At 34.4% G+C, this 20290-nt stretch overlaps 1 protein-coding gene across 4 annotated transcripts in view; it reads right to left on the bottom strand.

The window, feature by feature from the left end:
* LOC306643610 (E3 SUMO-protein ligase RanBP2) overlaps positions 1-20290 on the bottom strand; it is a 64291-nt gene that overhangs the window by 26197 nt on the left and 17804 nt on the right. For all 4 annotated transcript variants that reach the window (XM_079109822.1, XM_079109823.1, XM_079109824.1 and 1 more), the window contains exons 4-18: positions 19811-19963; positions 17116-17346; positions 16437-16582; positions 15208-15400; positions 13590-13677; positions 11471-11680; positions 10386-10567; positions 10123-10298; positions 9841-9964; positions 8594-8755; positions 8240-8377; positions 8017-8163; positions 6999-7178; positions 6826-6909; positions 3071-3206 (exon numbers count right to left, since the gene is read on the bottom strand). In XM_079109822.1, the coding sequence (XP_078965948.1) occupies positions 3071-3206; positions 6826-6909; positions 6999-7178; positions 8017-8163; positions 8240-8377; positions 8594-8755; positions 9841-9964; positions 10123-10298; positions 10386-10567; positions 11471-11680; positions 13590-13677; positions 15208-15400; positions 16437-16582; positions 17116-17346; positions 19811-19963 (2350 nt within the window). The remainder of the gene's footprint in view (positions 1-3070; positions 3207-6825; positions 6910-6998; positions 7179-8016; positions 8164-8239; positions 8378-8593; positions 8756-9840; positions 9965-10122; positions 10299-10385; positions 10568-11470; positions 11681-13589; positions 13678-15207; positions 15401-16436; positions 16583-17115; positions 17347-19810; positions 19964-20290) is intronic.

Raw genomic sequence — 20290 nt, 5'->3', positions numbered from 1 at the left:
TCCATTTATTTTTTGTTTTATAGGAAACCAAACTAAAAGGCACTCATATTATACACTACATTCCTGTGCTTGATCTGTTTTGACAGTTTTATCAGAAAATCAAACAAGCAAAACACCTTTATGCCTATATGTGAAAGAAGAAAGGGAGGGCTGGGGAGATAGCTCAGTTGGTAGAGTGCTTGCCTTGCAAGCACAAGGCCCTGGGTTCAATCCCCAGCACCCCCAAAAAAAAAAAAAAAAAAAAAAGGGGGGGGGGAATTGTGACTCTAGATGTGCCAAGCAATTGATTCTGAAAAAGCAATGAAGAAGACCTACAAAGGGCTACTCAGAAGCCCAAGTCTGAATTTGGAAAACTAACGTGAAGACAGTTATTTTGGACTTATTTTGAGGAGGAGGAAATAGGAAAAGAACAAGATAATAAATATGTGCCAAGAATCTTAAAAGTCTGCAAATTAACTACAGGGACTTTATAAATGACTACTACCTCAGTGGGAAAAACAAATTAAAGAGTTCTTATAAACCTACTAAAAATTATCTAATACAAAAAAAAAATCACCACATGAATACACAATTCAGGAAAGAAATAAGATTATGTTGAGAATAACATTTTAAAAAACTTTAAGACTGATGTCATTTTTGCTTTTACAAACTGACTAAGGTTTCTGTAAATTGGTAACAGCCAAGAGAGCAAAGATGGACACTATGAGATACTCCTAATAAGAGCAAAAGCTGAATTTTTAAACAGCCAACAATTCTAGAATGTTTCCAAAGCATTATTTGTGACAGCGCAAACTAGAAACACAAAGAAATAGAATCTGCAGTACTTCCACATGAGGAGTTACCACATATTCACTAATAATATTTCCAAATAATACTTTTAAAAAATGCTTGAAACTTAAAGTAACACTTAAAAAGCTGGCAAACACATCTATATACAACATAGTAACATAGTCATAAAAAATTATGTAAAGAAACAAAAAATTCTCCAAAATGATAATAGGATTCTGATAGGAAGGTAGTTTTTAGTTTATTTTACACTGTTCACTACTTCTGAATATTTCCTAATAAGCTTATTCATCTTTTTTAATCTTATTTTTGAAAGACAAGAACCATCTAGGTATATTTTTACTTCTGTTATGGAAAAAAATGTCTATGAACACACAGAAATTAAGAGACCTGGGCGCTCTCCCTTTTCATGACATGAAATTACTTTGAGACCCTGTCAATAAGCCACTTGAGTCTTTATTTTCCTCAGCTGTAAAATGAGGATGTACTACTTCATATTTCATAGGGTCATTTTAAGAATAAACAGGACAATGTCAATGTTGTGTTTACATGCTTATAAAACCAAAAGACCTTTCATACCTACACACAAAAGAATTAATTGTGACCCACAAGGTACCAAATGACTTACTGCACACAACCCAAAAAAAGGCCTAGAAAAGGTTAACCAGTCTATTTATCCTCACTATACAAGGCTCTGGACAATGCACAGGGATTTTAAGTGAGCAGAGTCTGGGCTCTAAATATCTCATATACTTATCTTTCACTATGACCCTTAGTAAGTTTGCCTTCACAGGATTTTCTATTATTTGCTTGCCTTTAGAAGATACTGTTCTAAGAGGATACAATGGAGTTGCCTTAAATATCGTTTTTTACTATGAGCCATCACACAAATGAACTAATAATCTAAACTAAATCTGCTTATTCTAAATTTTTCCTGGGTTAAAAGCAAGTAGGAAAAATATACATATACATTACTACAAGCTGAGTATCCCTTATCTAAAATGCTTGGGATTAGAAAGTAGTGTTTTCAGATTTCAGAATATTTGCATATACATAATGAGATGTCTTGGGGATGGAGACCAAGTCTAAACATGAAATTCACTCATGTTTCATATACACCTTAAATACATAGACTGAACATTATTTTATATATTATTTTTAGCACAACAGTATTTTGATTGCAACCTGCACATAAGGTCAGATGTAGGATTTCCATTTCTAACTTGGTACGTAAAAAAAAGTTTCAGATTTTGGAGTTTTTAAGATTTACATATTTAGAATGGGATGCTCAGTCTGTAGCATTTTGGAAGTTTGTCTCAAGTAAGACAAATCTATTTTTTTATTATAATTTCTAACTGCCTGGAGGCAATGTATCATACTGACAAGTGGCTTTGAGTCAGATAACTATAGTTTGGATTCCAGATCCATTAATTCTAATGGGTAAGTTACCTAATCTTTCCACAGTCACTTCTTCATCTATGAAGTTGGGATTAATAATGGTACCTACCACTGAGTTACTATTAAAAAATGAAATTATATATGCAAAGCACTTTTGCACATAACCAAATCACAGTAAGCACTATTAGTAATTTTGGTTCATTAGGTGTTTGCAATATATTGTATAAATGTCAAAGATATTCCCATACCTACCTGCACATATACAAATGCTCGTAATTATAAAGGAAAGTTTTATCTCCAGGTGTCAGGCAGGTTAACTTAACACAGCTAGTAAGTGACAAAGAACTACTGAAAAACCTAATGTAGTTTAGTTTCAAACTCCTTTTCTTTCTGTGTATAGTACTTCAAATTAAATTCTGTATTAATGTTCTGCCTCTCTTTATATCACCAAAGTATCCTCCAGAGGTTTATGTTCTTAATTAGACATCTCTTGGTACATAATTATATTGGTTAACATTTTTCAATTTAAGGAATAATCCCACCTCAGATTCAGCTTATCTGAGATATACAATCAAGGGTTCTTTAAGCCATGATATACATGGGATCAGATGAAGCTTGATTTTTGCTTGGAGTTATAAATTCTCAGTAACATCAAATATAGATTTTTAAGTAACATGTAAGTAGTCATATTCTGACATGAATATCAACAAACATAAACAAGCTGATTTTATAATTTATCTATTTAAATGAAAAGGAGACTAGGGATAGAGCTCAGAGATAGAGCATGAGGATCTCGCTTTAATTCCCAGCAATGCACAAAAAAAGAAAAAAGGGGGTGAGTGGGTAATCTTATCAAAACCTGGGGATTATTCAGTTGACAGCTCACCTGTCAGTGGAGCCCCGTGAAAAGTCTGTGATCCTTGATACCCATCAGGCACTGGGTCTGGTCCATAATTCTCTGTGGGCCAACGATGAGGAGACGCCGAGTTACTGCTATTTAGTTTCAACTCCTGCATTTCTTTCTATTGGGAGAAAAAAACCAAGTAATTTTAAATATTTTAAAATATCATACAGGAAACAATGCCAGAACGTAACAAATATTTAAACCTAAAAAATGATCTTTTAAGAGATACTATTTTTCAATGAACTCTGGATAGCAAGAACATGATCTTCAATTTGGTGAAATTTATCCATTCCCATTCTTTCACTCCTTAGTTCCACCTACTTAATTCATTCACTCTAACTTTAAACAACTGAGTAACTTACTAAATTACCTCATGTCCATTTTCATTCTACACTTGCTTACATTAATCTTTGTAAAGATGAGCCCCAGCCAAGACACTTCCTGGCTCAAAATAAACAAGGCCTACAATTAACTTCTTTTTTCTGACATTCATGGTCCTCAAGTAGTTTCAACCTAACCATCCTGGTCAGTGTTTCCTTTCCATGCTGCTGTATTCTTTGGTCTATATGGACTACTCAACACTGAAAATCAATTCTTGATACATATCATCATATAATGTAATGAACTAACAATAATTCTCAAGGTGATATTCAAATGCTCCACCAGCCAAAAAGGACTGTATGTGCTCAGAAGTTATTTGCTATTTATGTTCCAGGTTTTGCACTTCAGAGTTAATGCTAATACACTTTAAGACAGGCAGCATAACTCATACCTTAAAGCAAGAAAGATATGCAGGAAATCTGATCCAGACCTACTCCAGAAAATGTTTTTGAATATCACTCTACTACCTAGACAAGAGGGCAGTTATATTGCTTTCTAATATAGCTATCCAATTTGTTAGTTTATAAACCACTAAATGATGACAACTTATCTACCCCAGAATCCACAAAATGTCCACTTACAAAATGGGCACTTATCAAGAAATGGTTTCTTTTTTAAAAACAACCACCAAAAAAAAAAAAAAAACTATAGGGCTGGGACTGCAGCTCAATGGTAGAGGGCTTGCCTAGCACATGTGAGACACTGGGTTTGATCCTCAGCACCACATAAAAATAAATAAAATAAAGGTATTGTGTCCTTCTTAAAAAAAAAAAAAAAAAAAAAAAAAAAAAATATACTGGCATATCAGACAACAGGTGATAAGTTTCAAACTTCTCTCTCTTAGCCCAGGAAAAAGACCAGTTAGGATAAGCAAGATAAGAAATAAATCTAGCACATCTGTCAATGTCTTCTTCTAGAGGTGTCAGAAACAAAAATTTCCCAGAAAGTCAACTATCTCAACTTCAAGCTAAAAGTTTCCTCACTTATCCACCTCCTGTACCTAATCTAGATATTGCACATTCGAGAGTAAGAAACTGGAAGAATCTACTGGAAAACCTTACTTGTCACTACTGGTATCTGGTCCATAGTTTTAAATTTGCAATCCATGCTATAATCATAGCTCTAAAAACTTAATGAAATGGAAAATGCGATAGGACATGATTTCAACTTTCTCACTTTTCAGACGAAAAGTTGAACAGACTAAAGTAAGGAAGGGACTGGTCCAAGATCGTTAAGTAATGGCAAAGTCTGTAATAGCTTCTTGTCCAATGAGCATGCAAAAAAATCTACTACTAATTCCAATTCAAAGAACTAAAGCCTCTTTGAATACTGTAATATAAAATTGATTTCCTTTCATAATAAAGTCAAATTCATAGGAAAGTACTTATTAAAAAGATAAAAAGACTTTTGGAAGCTTAAAGGTCACTTTTCAATTCCTAGCTATAAAGCTGACATAGACCTCATTCACAGTCAATTTGAGATATTAACTCATAGAAAAAAAGTATGATTAGTTTATTTCAGTAGTTTTATTCAATCATTTAGGAACCTCTGTGCCAGGAATCAGGGTATGTTGCAGATAAAACAGTCTCTACTTACGGTTATTGTGGGATGGACATATCCCAAAGCCCCTTTTATCTTGAGACAGGGTCTCCCTAAATTCTCCAGGCTGTCTTTGAACTTCTGAGCTTACTAACTTCGTTTCCCAAGTAGCACAGGTATATATCACCACATCCAACAACAGTCTCTACCTTTTTTCCTTCCACATTTTTTTATTGGTGCATTACAGTTGGACAAATTAATAGGACTTGTTGTTACATATTTGTACATGCACACAATTTAACAATATAATTTGGTCAATATCACTCCCCAGCATCCCCCACCACCTTCCAACCCTTGGTCCCTTTCCTCTACTGATCTCCCTTTGACTTTTAAGAGCCACACCCCCAACTTTGTTCTTTTTTCCTCTCTAGCTTTCACATATGAGAGAAACATATGACCCTTCGCCTCCTGAGTTTGACTTAATTATTAGCTTAATATGATGATGGTCTCTAGTTCCCTCTATTTTCCTGCAAATGACACAATTTCATTTTTCTTTACAGCTGAATGAAACTCCATGGTGTGTACATATACACCACATTTTCTTTATCCATTCATCTGCTGATGGGCAATTAGGCTGGTTCCATAGTTTTGCTGCTGTGAATTGTGATGCTATAGATGTGGGTATGTACCTATCACTGTAATAAGATGACTTTAATTTCTTCAGGGTAAATAATGAGAAGTGGTATAGCTCAGTTCCATTCCTCCACACTGATTTCCATAATGGCAGTATTAATTTATAGTCCCACCGAGAGTGTACAAGTGTTCCTTTTTCTCCACATCCTTCTTTTTGATGATTGCCACCAACTGGTGTAAGATGAAATCTCAGTGTAGTTTTGATTTACATTTCCCTAATTGCTAAAGATACTGAATGTTTTTTCATGCATTTGTTGGCCATTTGTATTTCTTTTTTTGAGAAGTGTCTGTTTAATTAATTTGCTCATTTATTTTTTAAAAATACTTTTTAGATGTTGATAGACCTTTACTTTATTCATTTATCTATATAGGGTGCTAAGAATCAAGCCCAGTGTCTCACACACACTAGGCAAGCACTCTACCACTGAGCCACAACCCCAGCCCCAATTTGCTCATTTATTAATAGGGTTATTTGGTTTTCCGGTATAAAGTTTTTTGAGCTCTTTGCATATTACAGATATTAATCTTGTCAGAAGAGTAGCTAGCAAAGAGTTTCACCTGTTCTGTAGATTCTCTTTTCACATTCCTAACTGTTTGCTTTGCTGTGCAGGAGCTTTTTAATTTGATGTGTTCCATTTATTAATTCTTGGCATTATTTCCTTAAGCTTTAGGGATCCTACTGAGAAAGTCATTGCCTGTGCCTAAACGCTGGAGTACTGACTGTGTTTTCTTCTAGGAGTTGCACAGTTTCCACAGTCTTTGATTCATTTTGAGTTGATTTTTGTGCAGTGAGAGATAAGGGTCTACCTTCATTCTTCTACATATGGATAACCAATCATCCCAGCACCTTTTATTAAAAAGGCTGTCTTTTCTTCAGTGTTGGTTTCTGGTACCTTTGTCAAATATCAGCGGACAGTCTCGATTTTTTAAGTAATCACAATTGATGGAGGGGGTCAGACACATAAGTAATTTCAAAAATATGGTAAGGGTCAAGGCAAAGATTTGTAAAATACAGTATGATTCTATAGTAGTATGGTAAAGGACATTCTGAGCAACCCTAGAAAGTGAGGAAGTAGTCATGGAAGGAAAACAGGAAGAAGAAGCAGAGAAATTAAGTGATTTACCTTAATAGCTTCTACTTGTTGGCAGATCATTTTCAACAAAGAATTTTGATCTTCTGCCCATCGAGGAGGTGTTTTAGGAGAATACTAAAAAACAAACAAAAAACAGCATCTAGTACAGTTAGAACAGAAGCAGCATATTCCCCAATGGAGTGATACATTTCTTTCCTACTTACCTTGTAACTTTTACTTGGTGATAGAGAATATTTAGTGGGAGATGGTGTAGAATGTTTTATTTCTGACTCTGCATTTCGCAAACAACCATTTTTATAAAGAGAACCTCCATCACTATAATCTTCAAGTTCCTGCATTACTGAGTTAAGCATCTCTTTTACAGACTCCAGAGGCACAGGCAACTAAAAACGAAGGGTATTAATGAAGGGTTTAGTTTGCAAAAATACCAAATTAATATCTCTAAAAAAACATAAAGATTCTACCTTAATAATCTGTTTAAATTTTCATCACTTTTTAACACATACTTTATACTTTAAATAATGATACATATAAAAGTATCACACTATCTTAAGTCAGCTGACTCTCAAGTCCATACTGTTTCTATTACTTCATGTAACAGTAGAGGACTATAAACCTCACAAGTTTTTCCACATGAATAAAGTAAATAAGTTACTGGTTTTTCTTAAATGATTTTACATAGAAAGAGAAATACATATGTTGGAATGACCAGACAATGTAAACACTAATCTAAGCAGCAACACAAAGTATGTGACAAAATACTCAGAAGGAAATCTGAACATAAATGAACTCTATCAGTTTGATAGTCTGAAACTGCTGACAGTGAGAAAACAAATGAGTCCACAGAAGATGATAAGGATAAGAAGCAATGCTCTGAAATTTCTCATTGAAGCAAAATTTATTAAGAATTAGTCCTGAGGTTACAATATTTGTTTTGATTACATTCTAAAAAAACAAAATTAATAAATGTCTACCTTAAAAACCTTTTCAACTTCCCAACTACTTTCCTAAGAGTATATATCTAGATTACCAAGTTGGGGAGGGGGCAGAACCCAACCTAAGAAAAAGAAAAGTGAATTAAGCATTTACTCACTCTTACACACCTCTTCTGTACACCAATAAAAAAGTGATTTGGGAATCACCAAAATATAAACCAAGGCAAAAAAATCCATTATCCAGTTATTAATATTACTAAACTAGAGATAACAAGCTGTAACTTACTTTCTGGACCACTGAAAGATTTGAATCACTGTCATCTAAAATCTTTATTAGGTAGTCCCTGGTCTTACGCAGATAATTTTTACATTCTTCTTGTTCTTCAGGAGAGAGAGAATCATTTTCAATGTCTTCTGCTTTCCTGTGAAAAATCTATACAAACAGTGGTTTTATTTAACAATTAGACTTTTAAAACAAAAAAACTCTTAATTCAAGTACATTTACTTACCAGTGCAAGATTCCAGTAAGAGACAACACTTTTTATAGATTCAAAAGCAGTCATAGCATCTTCTATATTTCCATTAACCGCATCCAATATAGCAAAAGTTATGTGTGCATCTTCTTCATATTCACCAACTTCAGATGCCTAAACGCATTTAGTAGTTTTTAGTCAAATTGCTTCTATTCAGCATATTGAACCCAAATGATCTTTATTACTCTTTCATGTGCTATTTTATGTCAGCTAGGAGATTATGAAAGCAACCACATCATTAAATAGCAATGTATTTCAGCAGTTAATATCTCTTATCTCTTTGTTTATCAACTGCAAACACAGTTAATTTGCCAAGGGATTCTCAGTTACCTGAATGTCCACACTATGAAAATGTTTAAACAGAGGATCAGTAGGTTCAGGAATACTGCTCTTCTTTTTAATTGTCTTCAATAATGGTAAAACTTTCTTCCAATAATGAACACTTCTGCTTATGTATTCCCTCTGATCATAAAAAGAATTAAGACTGCTGCCCTAAAATAGAAAGTTAGAAGCACACAACCTTAACAAATAAATATGATCAAATCTAAATGTTCATTTACAAATCCTAAGAACTGGTTAAAACTTTAAGTCAAAATGAAAATAAATCTCAAGTATTCTGAGTATATACCAGAGAACAGTCCAATATTAAGATTCAACTTTTTTTATTGGGGGGGGGGGCACTAAGCACTAAACACAGAGGCACTTACTCACTGAGCTATATCCCAGGCCATTTTTATTTTTTATTTTGAGATAGGGTCTCCATAGGTTGCTTAGGGCCTCGCTAAGTTGCTGAGGCTGGCTTTGAACTTGTGCCCTCCTGCCTCAGCCTCCCAAGCCACTTCTGGGATTATAGATGTGTGCTATTATGCCCTGTAAGAATCAACTTCTAAACACTTTTGGTGATACTAACAAATGAGGCAGCCCAATCTGTAGGGTTGTCATTTTTAGATAGCCAAAATCTGTTTGAAAATGTCAAGAGTTTGGTCAAAGAACTATCCATCAACATCCACTCTTGACTCAGAAAAGATCTCAAATAATTATAAAAAGCTATAATGCCCTTACCTATAAAGCCTTAAGCTACCCAATGTGTAAAAGAATTTACAAGCTGGATGATAATTATCAAACCTTGCCGGGTATGGTGGCACGCACCTGTAATCCCAGCAGCTCGGGAGACTAAGGCAGGAGGATCGCCAATTCAAAGTCAGACTCAGCAATTTAGTAAGGCCCTAAGCAACTCAAAAAGACCCTGTGTCTAAGTAAAATATAAAAGGGCTGGGGATGTGGCTCAGTGATGAAGCACCTCTGGATTCAATTCCTGGTACAAAAAAAAAAAAAATATATATATATATATATATATATATGTATGTATGTATATCATAATTATTAAGTAATAACAATAAACATACTTATATAACAATACTATGGGTTATTCTATGTTTATTTAACTACATTAACTCATTTGTAGCAAAATTAAAAAACACTTGAACTTGCATTAATATTAACAAGCTAGTATTCTTGGTTTTTCAAAATTAAGACAATGTTCTTTAAAAAAAAGTTTACACTTAAATGTGACTCACTGTTTTCTGAAGGCATTTTGCCCAGTGCACAAGCAGAGCAGGTTGGAGGCCATGTTTTTCCTGGGCTCTTAGAGTGTTTATTTCATGCTGAACTAGAAGTCGTAATTTTGCTGAGGTTCCAGGTCTAAAAAAAGTTTTATTTAATAAAACTGCTTTAAAGATACATAGCTGAAAGCTAACATGTACGTTAACTGTCATATTACATGTTAAATCCTCATGAGAATTAAATGAAGTCTCTTGTAAAACTGAAGTTAAAAAATATATCTTTGTTTTATTACTTACATTGCTTTTCTGTGAATCAAGTTACATACTGCATCCCACCAAGATTTTTGTCTTTCTGTACAAAGTTGTTTACACACAGGAAGTGGCAAGCACAGTGGCTGATAGGAGCTGTAGTGAGAATTACACTTCTCCTTCAACTGTAAGTGGCTGGTATATATTACTCCAAGTAAAAATACCTGTTTTGTTTTTTAAACAAATTAAGTTCCATTAGGAAAAAATTAAATGAAACTCAAAACATTTAATTTGTTAAATTCTTTGCTTACTTCAAGATCTAAAATACATATTGATTCAGGTGCATTTGTTTCAAGTCTTGCGGTTTCTTGAGGCAAATGATGAAAAAGCTGTTTCAGCCATTTTCGAATTGCAGGTAAAATAGGCAGTGAATTCCACTGCAAGCCAAGCCAGGTAAGGTGCTGAAGACTACCATTGTGTGCTCGAACAGCACCTTAAGAAAAGGAAAAAAGAAATGGCTTGAGGTTTTGGAAATTCTGTTTATGCCATTAGTTTTGCAAATAATATAAACAACTCATATAAAATGTTTCTTAATTACAAATCCTTTTCTGTGTCAGAGATGGGGGAAAATCTGTCCTAAGCAAAATCTCATGTTCTTTATCAAATGCATTCACACTTTGTAAATGAAAATTTTAATAAATCAGTTCTGACTGAGGAAGTTCTCTTTGGGCTAACATGAGACCTGCAATAAAACAATAAAACAAAGTCTACTGAGAGAGGCCAAACAAAGAATGCCAATCTAATCAGTAATCTTAAAACAATAGATTTCCCTTCCAGTAAAGAGTCCTTACAAAGAATACTACTATATTTATCCAGTAGTGTAGTAAAGAGATCTTTCCTTCTGCAAGAAATTCACTACTGAAAAGTTTATGGGCTTCTAAAAGAATGGAGGTACAACCTTTCTAGCATTTTGGCAATTTACAAGAGACTTAAGATAGTCATCTTTTTGTCTCAATAATTTTGTTTTTAGAAATCTCTGTGGAAATAATTTTAAAGGCAGATACTTTATTCAATCACAGTATTTTTTAAAGTGAAAATAAACTGGAGGCAACTTGGATGCCCAACAATAGTAAGCAAAATAAAACTCATAAAAAAGATTAGGCCGCCATTAAAAATATTAAAGTTTTAATATTAGATACTATGGGGAAAAATTCATGAAATAAGCAAAATAAGTAGTATAACCAACTATTCAAAGAAAAATATATGCCCTCCAACCCCTAAGGAAAAATAAAACTAAACACATTATTTCTAGGTAAAGATATTATGGTAATTTATTTTCCTCCTAATATATAAAGGATTAAGATGTAAAATATTGCCTATGAAAGATACAACTTACCAACATCATATCTAGCCAAATCACCAGGCTCTGGAGCTTGTACATCAATGTTTCCAATATCATCACTACCAAGGAAAGATTTATCCTTAGGTGACTGACTAGAAAACAGAGCATCATACAGCGCAGACTGCCCACTTTTATTAGCAAAAGATTCCACAACCTCCTTTAAAAAATCTTGCTTGCCACGACTTAAGTTTAGCAACATGTGCCCTGAAAAACAAATTAAGTTATTTTCACCATTTTACAATGAAATACACACTATTTACTCACAGATCTCAACGTTTCATTGATATACCCAAGGAGGAATTAAAATGGTTATCTCAGACCTCACCTTCCAATAAAAGGAAAATACATAACAGTACAATACATAAAAAGAATAAAAAAACATAACAAAATAAAAGGAAAGAAAAAAAAAAGACAGAAATGTGTATGGAAAATACCCAAAGTATTTGCATTTTAGACAAAAAGTATAGGATTTAAGTGGGCACAGGACAAGAAGCAGGGCCAATCTCTAATCCTCAGATTTGATATGCTGATTTCTACATCTGGCTAACCAAAATCATTCTCTTTTTTTTCCCCCCTTGTGGTGCCAGGGATTGAACCCAGGGTCTTGTGCATGCAAGGCAAGCACTCTACCAACTGAGCTATTCCCCAGTCCCAGAATCCTCCTCTTAAACAGTATTTCTTTCCAGCACGCACTACCAGAAATGTTTTTATTTCATAAGTTTTGGGTAGAGAATCTACTTTAAAAACACTGCTTGGATTTATGCTCCAACATGGGTTAACTCTGAAAATAATGCATAGTGAAATAAGCCAATCACCAAAAAAAGTATCACATAATTCCATTTATATGAAATATTCAGAATAGGCAAACTGAAAGAGACAGAAGCAGATTAATGATTGTCTAAGGCTTGAGGGGACTGGGGTAAACAAGAGTGACTTCCAATGGGTATAGTGTTTCTTTATGGGGTGATGAAAATGTCCTAAAATTAATTGTGATGAAAGTTGCATAGCTCTTAGACCATACTTAAAAGCATATAAATACACAAAATAAAGATCCGTCAACAACTAAGAAAATATTAAAATTAAAAAAAAAAAATCTCTGAGATAAGAGAAATGTAAGTTTTAAGTGACAGCTTAAGTACAGACCAAAGCTCATGGCAACTTTGATTTAATATTACTTCTTGCTCTTTACAAGGTTCACTCAATTTTATATCCAAATTGCTCTCTATGGGGGCTGGGGTTATAGATCAGTAGCAGAGTAACTTGCCTCACATGTGTGAGGCACTGGGTTCGATCCTTAGCAACACATAAAAATAAGTAAGTAAGATATTGTGGGCTGGGGAGATAGCTCAGCTGGTAGAGTGCCTGCCTTGCAAGCCCAAGGCCCTGAGTTCGATCCCCCGTACCACAAAAAAAAAAAAAGAGATATTGTAACCATCTACAACTAAAAATTTAAAAAATTGCTCCCTGTGGTAAGTCTGATGTTTCTTCACTAGCTACCCTAATATACCTTAAAGTTTGTGCCTGGGCTAAAAAAAAAAAAAAAAAAATGTAATACGTACATTAATTTGTATCTATCCCAAATAGACAAAACTGGAAATACATCTACAAATTCCCAGAGCTAAGAAAATGTAAGTACATCTCTCTTAGTTTCCTAAGTTCTCAGCTCTTTTAAGATACAGATCCATATCTTCATGTTTACGTCCCCCATAGCAGTATTTTATAAGTACCTGGTGTTAAATGTTCAGTAAATGAATAATTACACTTACTCGAGAAGTAATCTGAAACAGGATGAATGCTCTGGAAGCTAGATTAGTGAAAGGTCAAGGAGTTTCCTCTATAGAGAATAATTTCAAGTATTTGTCCCTTTTATAGTCCCTATTCTTATTATCCTTATATGGCAAAAAGAAACAAGTAAAATTATGACAACTATCTCCTGGACACAAATAACATAACACAAGATGTACCCTAATGAGGAAATTTATTTTTTTGTTTTTAATTAAATCAGTTAAAACATTACTATTGGGCTGGGGATATAGCTCGGCTGGTAGAGTGCACAGGGCCCTGCGTTCAATCTCCAATACCGCCCCCCCCCCAAAAAAAACACTACTATTACCTGATTGGCTGAGACGATCATGGGCCATCATTTCCAGTAAATTCTGTCCAGCTTCTCCTTTTATTAATTTAATCTTTGGTCTTGGGACCTGACAATTTAAGAAATAAAAATCTTAATTCAGTAGTACTTACATTCCTAACAGTTACATGTTCTTTCCTATCATACTATACTTTTTTTGATAATGAACAATTAATGGGTAAAATTCACTGAAAAACATGGCAAAACACTGAGAGCAAGGAATTCATAATCTGTAAGAGATACGGACAAAGAGGACTTCTAGAAAATTTCTAATAAAAGCACATTCAAGTTCAACACAGTGGCACAGCCTGCAATTCCAGAGGTTAGGAGACTGCAAGTTTAAAGTCTCAACAATTTAGCAAGGCCCAAGAAACTTAGTGAGAGCCTGTCTCAAAATAAAATATAAAAAAAGGCTGTGCTGGGGATATGGCTCAGTGGTTAAGTGCCCCTGTGTTGAATCCCCAGTACAAAAAATAAAATTAAAATAAACTTTTGATATTTACACGTATTAGTGAACCTCAATGCCTTTATATTCATTTTCAGTACTTAATACATTCCTTCTATTGACTAGCACATAACACTGTGAGCTGAATATCATTATAAAAAGGTCTATACATTAATTATAACATGAACTAGACAGAGGAAGCTTCTTTTCTCCCCCAAGCAAAAAAAAAAAAAAAAAAGGACTCTGTCATGCTTTTTTTTTTGGGGGGGGGGGACCAGGGATTGAACTCAGTGGCACTCGACCACTGAGCCAAATCCCCAGCCCTGTTTTGTACTTTAGAGACAGTGTCTCACCAAGTTGCTTAGTGCCTCACTTTTACTGAGGCTGGCTTTGAAGTCTGATCCTCCTGCCTCAGCCTCCCAAGCTGCTGGGATTAAAGACATGTGCCACCATACCCAACTTAACAATCATTTTTAATAAACCAGGTTTAATGCCACCCCCTTTTTTTAAGATTGCTAATTCCTTTTCATTTCAGAAGTAAAAGAGCTCATTAAAGAAAACACTAAAATGAGAAAAAAATGTTGGAAAAGGGGTTTTAGCCAGCATCCCATCATCTAAAAATGAGGCATATTTCCTTCCTGTCATGCTCTATGTATAAGGAAAACTTTTTTATGCTTCCAAAGAAGCATAAAAGTCATATATGTTATATTTTAACATAAATGTCATGTTATATTTTATGTCTATACTTTTCAATTAACATGTTCAAATGGTAATCACCATCTTCTATCATACCTTAATCACACCCCCAAATTTGCATTCTTGTTGGGTCTTTGTTACATGTATCTTTTTGAATAAAAATTTATCCATATCTGAAATTATGTCTTTATTATATGTTCCCAGAAATGGCAACACAAACTAGTCTTTGAGTAAGCCATGGCAAAGTAGACTGTCAACAGCAATGTGTCAAAATACCTGATTCATCAGCCTCACCATTAATACATGTATATATGTTGTTATTTTCAACCTAGCAAACTAACTTCATTCTAACTTTAATTCTACAAATATATTCACATATATTCATTGCATATCAGGGCACACCTCCATGCTGAAATGTCAGTTATTTTTATCAGTCTCAGAAATCTGGAAAAGACTTACCTGAAATGCTATGAGATAGCACAATGCAGCCAGTTCAGAGAGAGCTCGCCACTGTATATCACTATGCTGACCCATCTTCAAAAGCAAAGAACCAGCATGCAGGTAGAAATGTCCTTTCATTTCTAAGAAAGTAACTGACAGTTCATCATTTCCACCCACAGAGGATTTCACAGATTGAAGAGCATTATCAAACCTGCAATGTTAAAATGTGAACAGTAGTCTATACCTACTGAATTATGAATCATTTTCATTTTTAATTCAAAATAAATTTAATAAAAGTTTGTCAAGCCTCATCTTCCACATTCAGACTCCTAATAATCCTTATTCTCTAGTTTATGAGTTATGAAGCATCTAGTGCTTATTGTTATCCAGCATATTTCTTATACTTAAAAAATTCAGGGAGCTGGAGTTGTGGCTCAGTGGTAGAGCACTTGCCAGGCATGTGTGAGGTCCTGAGTTCAATCCTCAGCACCACATAAAAATAAAATAAGGTACTGTGTCCACCTACAACTAAAAAAAAAAAAAAAATACACACACACACACACACACACACACACACACACACACACACACATACATTTAAAAAAAAAAAAAAAAAGGAACTAGTGGCCAGGTGCAAGCCTGTAATCCTAGCAGCTTGGGAGGCTGAGACTGGAGGATCCTGTATTTTTTTTTTTTTTAAGTCCCATTTATACAAAACAAAATGTAGTATACCAATTAGAACACTCATTTTAAGGCTTGACTCATTATGCCAGAACTGAATAAGGCTAATTTTAATCAAAACTGAACTATCAGAACTCTCTAAAAATCAAAAGTCATCCCATCTATTTGGGAAGCTGAAGCAGGAAGATTCAAGTTGGATATCAACCTGGACAACTTAGCAAAAACTTGTCTCCAAATAAAAAAGGGCTGAGGATATAGTTCAGTGTGTCTCCAAATAAAAAAGGGCTGAGGATATAGTTCAGTGGTAGAACACTTGTCCAGCATGCATGAGGCCCTGGATTCAATCTCCAGTACAGTAAAAATAAATTAAAATGTTATACACAACTAATTATTCCCATAAAAGATGTCAAAATAATTTTCTCTCCAAGTTTTACAATGTATTAACTATAATTCCTGGGTATATTATAGAAATAATGATGCTATAAAAAGTTTAAACTAAGGAAACAATTACTGCAAAAATAAAATCTGTAATTTATGCTAAAATATTCTCCTCAAAGTCAACATACCTTTCCAGTAATTCTCTACTTTCCTGAACATCTCTGGTGGAAAGTGTAAGTAGCATAAGGTTAGCATAGGCCAGAAGTAAGTCTTTATTGGTTGTTCGCCAATCATTTTTATCAGACTCCAAACACTGTAAAGATTCCAGATATTCCTATTTTGTAAGAAGAACAGTATAGTCAAAGTCACAAAACTTTATCAAATTTTAAGAAACTGACCATAACTTATTCTCGCAAATTCCTTGACACATTCCTATCACATTTCTGAAAATATCTGCTTCTTAAACCAGCCTTATAAATCAAAATACAATGTATTTGTCATATTTATTCCTCAATCTATTCACTGTGAATTGAAATGATCTAGTAAAGATTTCATTTTATAGTTGCTCTACATCAATTAAAGAAATTTAAGTGCTAAAAGGCAATGTTTAGAGTCCAAAGAAATATATGCTGCCTATATAGAAGTGTAGAGCCAGGCACAGTGGCACATGCCTGCAATCTTAGCTACTCAGGAAGCCTGAGGCAGTGGGACTGGAAGTTGGAGGCAACTTGGCAAGACCTGGTCCAAACTTTTTTAAAAAGGGAATGGGGAAGGGCTGTCTGGAGATGTAGTCAGAAGAACCCTCCTGAGTTCAATCCCTAGTACCACAAAAACAAAAAAAGTGTAGAGACCTAAGTTTTTACATACCGTAAGGGTCTGCACAACACACAAATTCCAGTCTAAACTTGAACGCAAAGCTGTGTTTCTCTCTGCCTCATGACAGTGAGCTACAGCATCCTTCAGTCTTTTATTTGATCGATACAGCTCCACTAGTCGGATATTCACATGGATGTCATCAGGTCTTGTATAAAGTTCTGACTGAATCAAGTCAAAAAGTTTATTCCATCCATCTTCACCTTTACAATCTAAAAGCTGTTCCTATTTGGGGAGAAAAACAATTAATTCCAAGAAACAGCTGTGCAATTTTAAATAAGTCATGGGACATGCAGAACATTCTACTGTGACTGGCTTCCAGCTGCCACCAAAAACACCATCCTACACACCTTTAAATTAGTCCCTTCAAAGAACTGCTCCCAGAAGCTAAAATTTGAGAACTTTACAGAGACAGAAGCATTCAGAATTACTGCAGTAACTGTGGTTGCCCATACGAAAATGAGACTACTAAGACTATACTGTCTTACATTCCTGCACAACTCAGTCACCAGCAGGAGCCTAGGCCTCCCCAGTGGATCCTCACCCTTGTCTCAAACTACTCTATACCTCCTCGTCTGAGTCAAGCCCTCACCCTCTATGTTTACCACTGTTCTGCTGCCTTCTCCATCTTCTCAAAGCACTGCTTCACCTAGAGGCCTTAACTATACAGAGTATCATGTCAAAACATCCCTTAACATCTCTCTGCCATAACAGCTTTCTCCCCTAGCCTACTCACTCTCCATTGCCACCTTCAAATCATACCCCACCCCAACCCACCACAATTTTTGTAATATTCATTTGGGGCAACAGAATAAACTACTCTTTATCCCTAATAAATGTCATTGGTATTAGCAATTGAAATACACAAGATACACAGTAGCTTCACTGCTCAGTTCTTTAAGCATCTCGTATCCAATGACAGTGTCCTTCATTTCAACTTCAGTCATCCCAAAACTGTATTCTGTTTATACTATTCAGGTCACTCCCTTTCTTATTCTTCCACCTCACTGGGGGCCCACACACCCTCACTGTCACATATATATCCCTCAGCCATGTGAGAAACTCCCTTCAGTACACGGAAATCACCAAGTTCAATTAGACACAGCTTACTTCTCTATAATAAGCTAAAATGCAGTAACCCTTAGTATTCATATTACTGCTTTCTTGAAGACCCTTTTAACTCCCTCTATCTTTCCTTAGAAAAACCCTACCAACTGTTTTCTTTCTATCAACAGACTACCAGTTGAACAACTGGGGGTAGGGCATATTGAATTTGGGTAATCATAACCCAGGCTGATTTCAATTTCATTCTCTTAAACCTCAAATGGGTATGGCATAGAATAAAATACTATTTTACCTCTAAAAGACTCATTTTCTCCATTCTCTGAATAGATCACTTTAAATCTGAACTTTCCCTCATCATCTTTCAGCCCTCATTTTCAACTAAAGACCTCAATTTATCCTTCACTGAGAAAATGTGAGGCCATCATATGTAAATTCCATTTTACTTAACCCTACTGGCACTCATCATCTCCCTGCTCCCTCTACTTAGCAAAGACCAAGCCCTCCATTAGTGCTCTGTACATCATTCTCCAATCTCCTCCATCAATCTCTTGCCACTTTCTGGACCATTTTCACAAACTTATACTCAGCCTTTCCATAATTGCCAAAAACAAACAAACAAAAAAAAAACACAAACCCTGGCCACTGATTATATGTTTTAAATCTTTGTGTGTGTGTGTGTGTGTGTGTGTGTGTGTGTGTGTGTGTGTGTATAGCATAAATATAGCACATATACACTAACACACACACATTAACATTTTTTAACATAATCAGAACAATCACTATGAAATCAATTTCAAAATAAAGGTTTTTTTGTTGTTGTTATTGTTGTTTTTGTTTGTTTGTTTGTTTTTGTGGTGCTGGGGATTGAACCCAGGGCCTTGTGCTTACAAGGCAAGCACTCCGCCAACTGAGCTATATCCCCAGCCCATTCAAAATAAAGTTTTAAAAATTCTATCAAAAACGTGTTATGGCAGAGGGGAGGGACAATTAAAAGAAATATACATTTATGATTCCCTTAATATTGTATACATTTAATACTACATAACAACATATATTTAAAAGATGTTTGTTAAACACATTTGGAAATACTTTTTCCAGAAAAGTTACCTAGTAAACTATATTTTACTCAATAAGGAATAACAATCAGCAAGAACTGTCTTTGACATTTAGTAATTACTTCTAAGAGAAACTTTAATCTTTTGCTTGAAAACCTCACTATCCCATCAGACAATTGTTTCCATTTTTAGATAATAGTTATTAGAAAACTCTTCTGTAATAACTGTAAAGTGTCAACTTGCAGTTAATTTTCACCTAATGAAGCAAAAATATGATTACAGACAGTCTAATTTAAATATTAGTACCACCAGTAACTACAAAACTATAAAATATCTAAAATACTAATTATTCCAGAAGGGTAAATAAGGTTATCATTTGCAATGCATAACAGTGCCTAGTAAGAGAGTAGATGCTAAGGTTTTAAGAGCAATTCTTTTTAAATATAAATCTTGAAACACAACCTCCTCATTTCAAGGCTTGCTACTGAAAAGTAAATTATACTCCAAATATTAGAAATGTTGTGTCTTAGTTTTCTCCTTTCACATATTTGACTGCCTTAATTTTTTACCTTTAACTTATAAATTGCAGGACTTCCTGGGAAAAGTTTAGCTGCTCTTTCAACCCAGTATTTTGCTCTTCCATCAGTAACATCATTTTTACAAAGTAATTCTGCAATCTTCAACACAAGATCTTTTTGTGTTGGGTTTAGTTCCACAGAACGCTGACACAAGAAATAATAAATTAGTAAATAATGAATTCCATGTATGTGTCATAAAAACATTAAAAAAATTATCACTACATTCATTAGAATTTTTATTCCTAGATGACAATATTTTATTTCAAAATCAATAAAATTAAAAGTGGCCTGGAATTTTATGGAAATTAAACAAAAAGTATGTTTATATCATTCTATCAGGCAAATTCAAACAACACACCAAAACACCATTTTGACTATGATAAAATTAAATTTAGAGATGTTAAATTAGTGTACTTTTGGCCAAAATAATTTTAAGTCTATTACAAGATGGTAGACACTATTATATCAATG

This window comes from Sciurus vulgaris (genome assembly GCF_902686455.1).
Source record: "Sciurus vulgaris genome assembly, chromosome: 14".
NCBI classification, from domain to species: domain Eukaryota; kingdom Metazoa; phylum Chordata; class Mammalia; order Rodentia; family Sciuridae; genus Sciurus; species Sciurus vulgaris.
The sequence above is the reverse complement of the archived record's forward strand: the minus strand, read 5'-3'. Positions and strand labels throughout refer to the sequence as shown.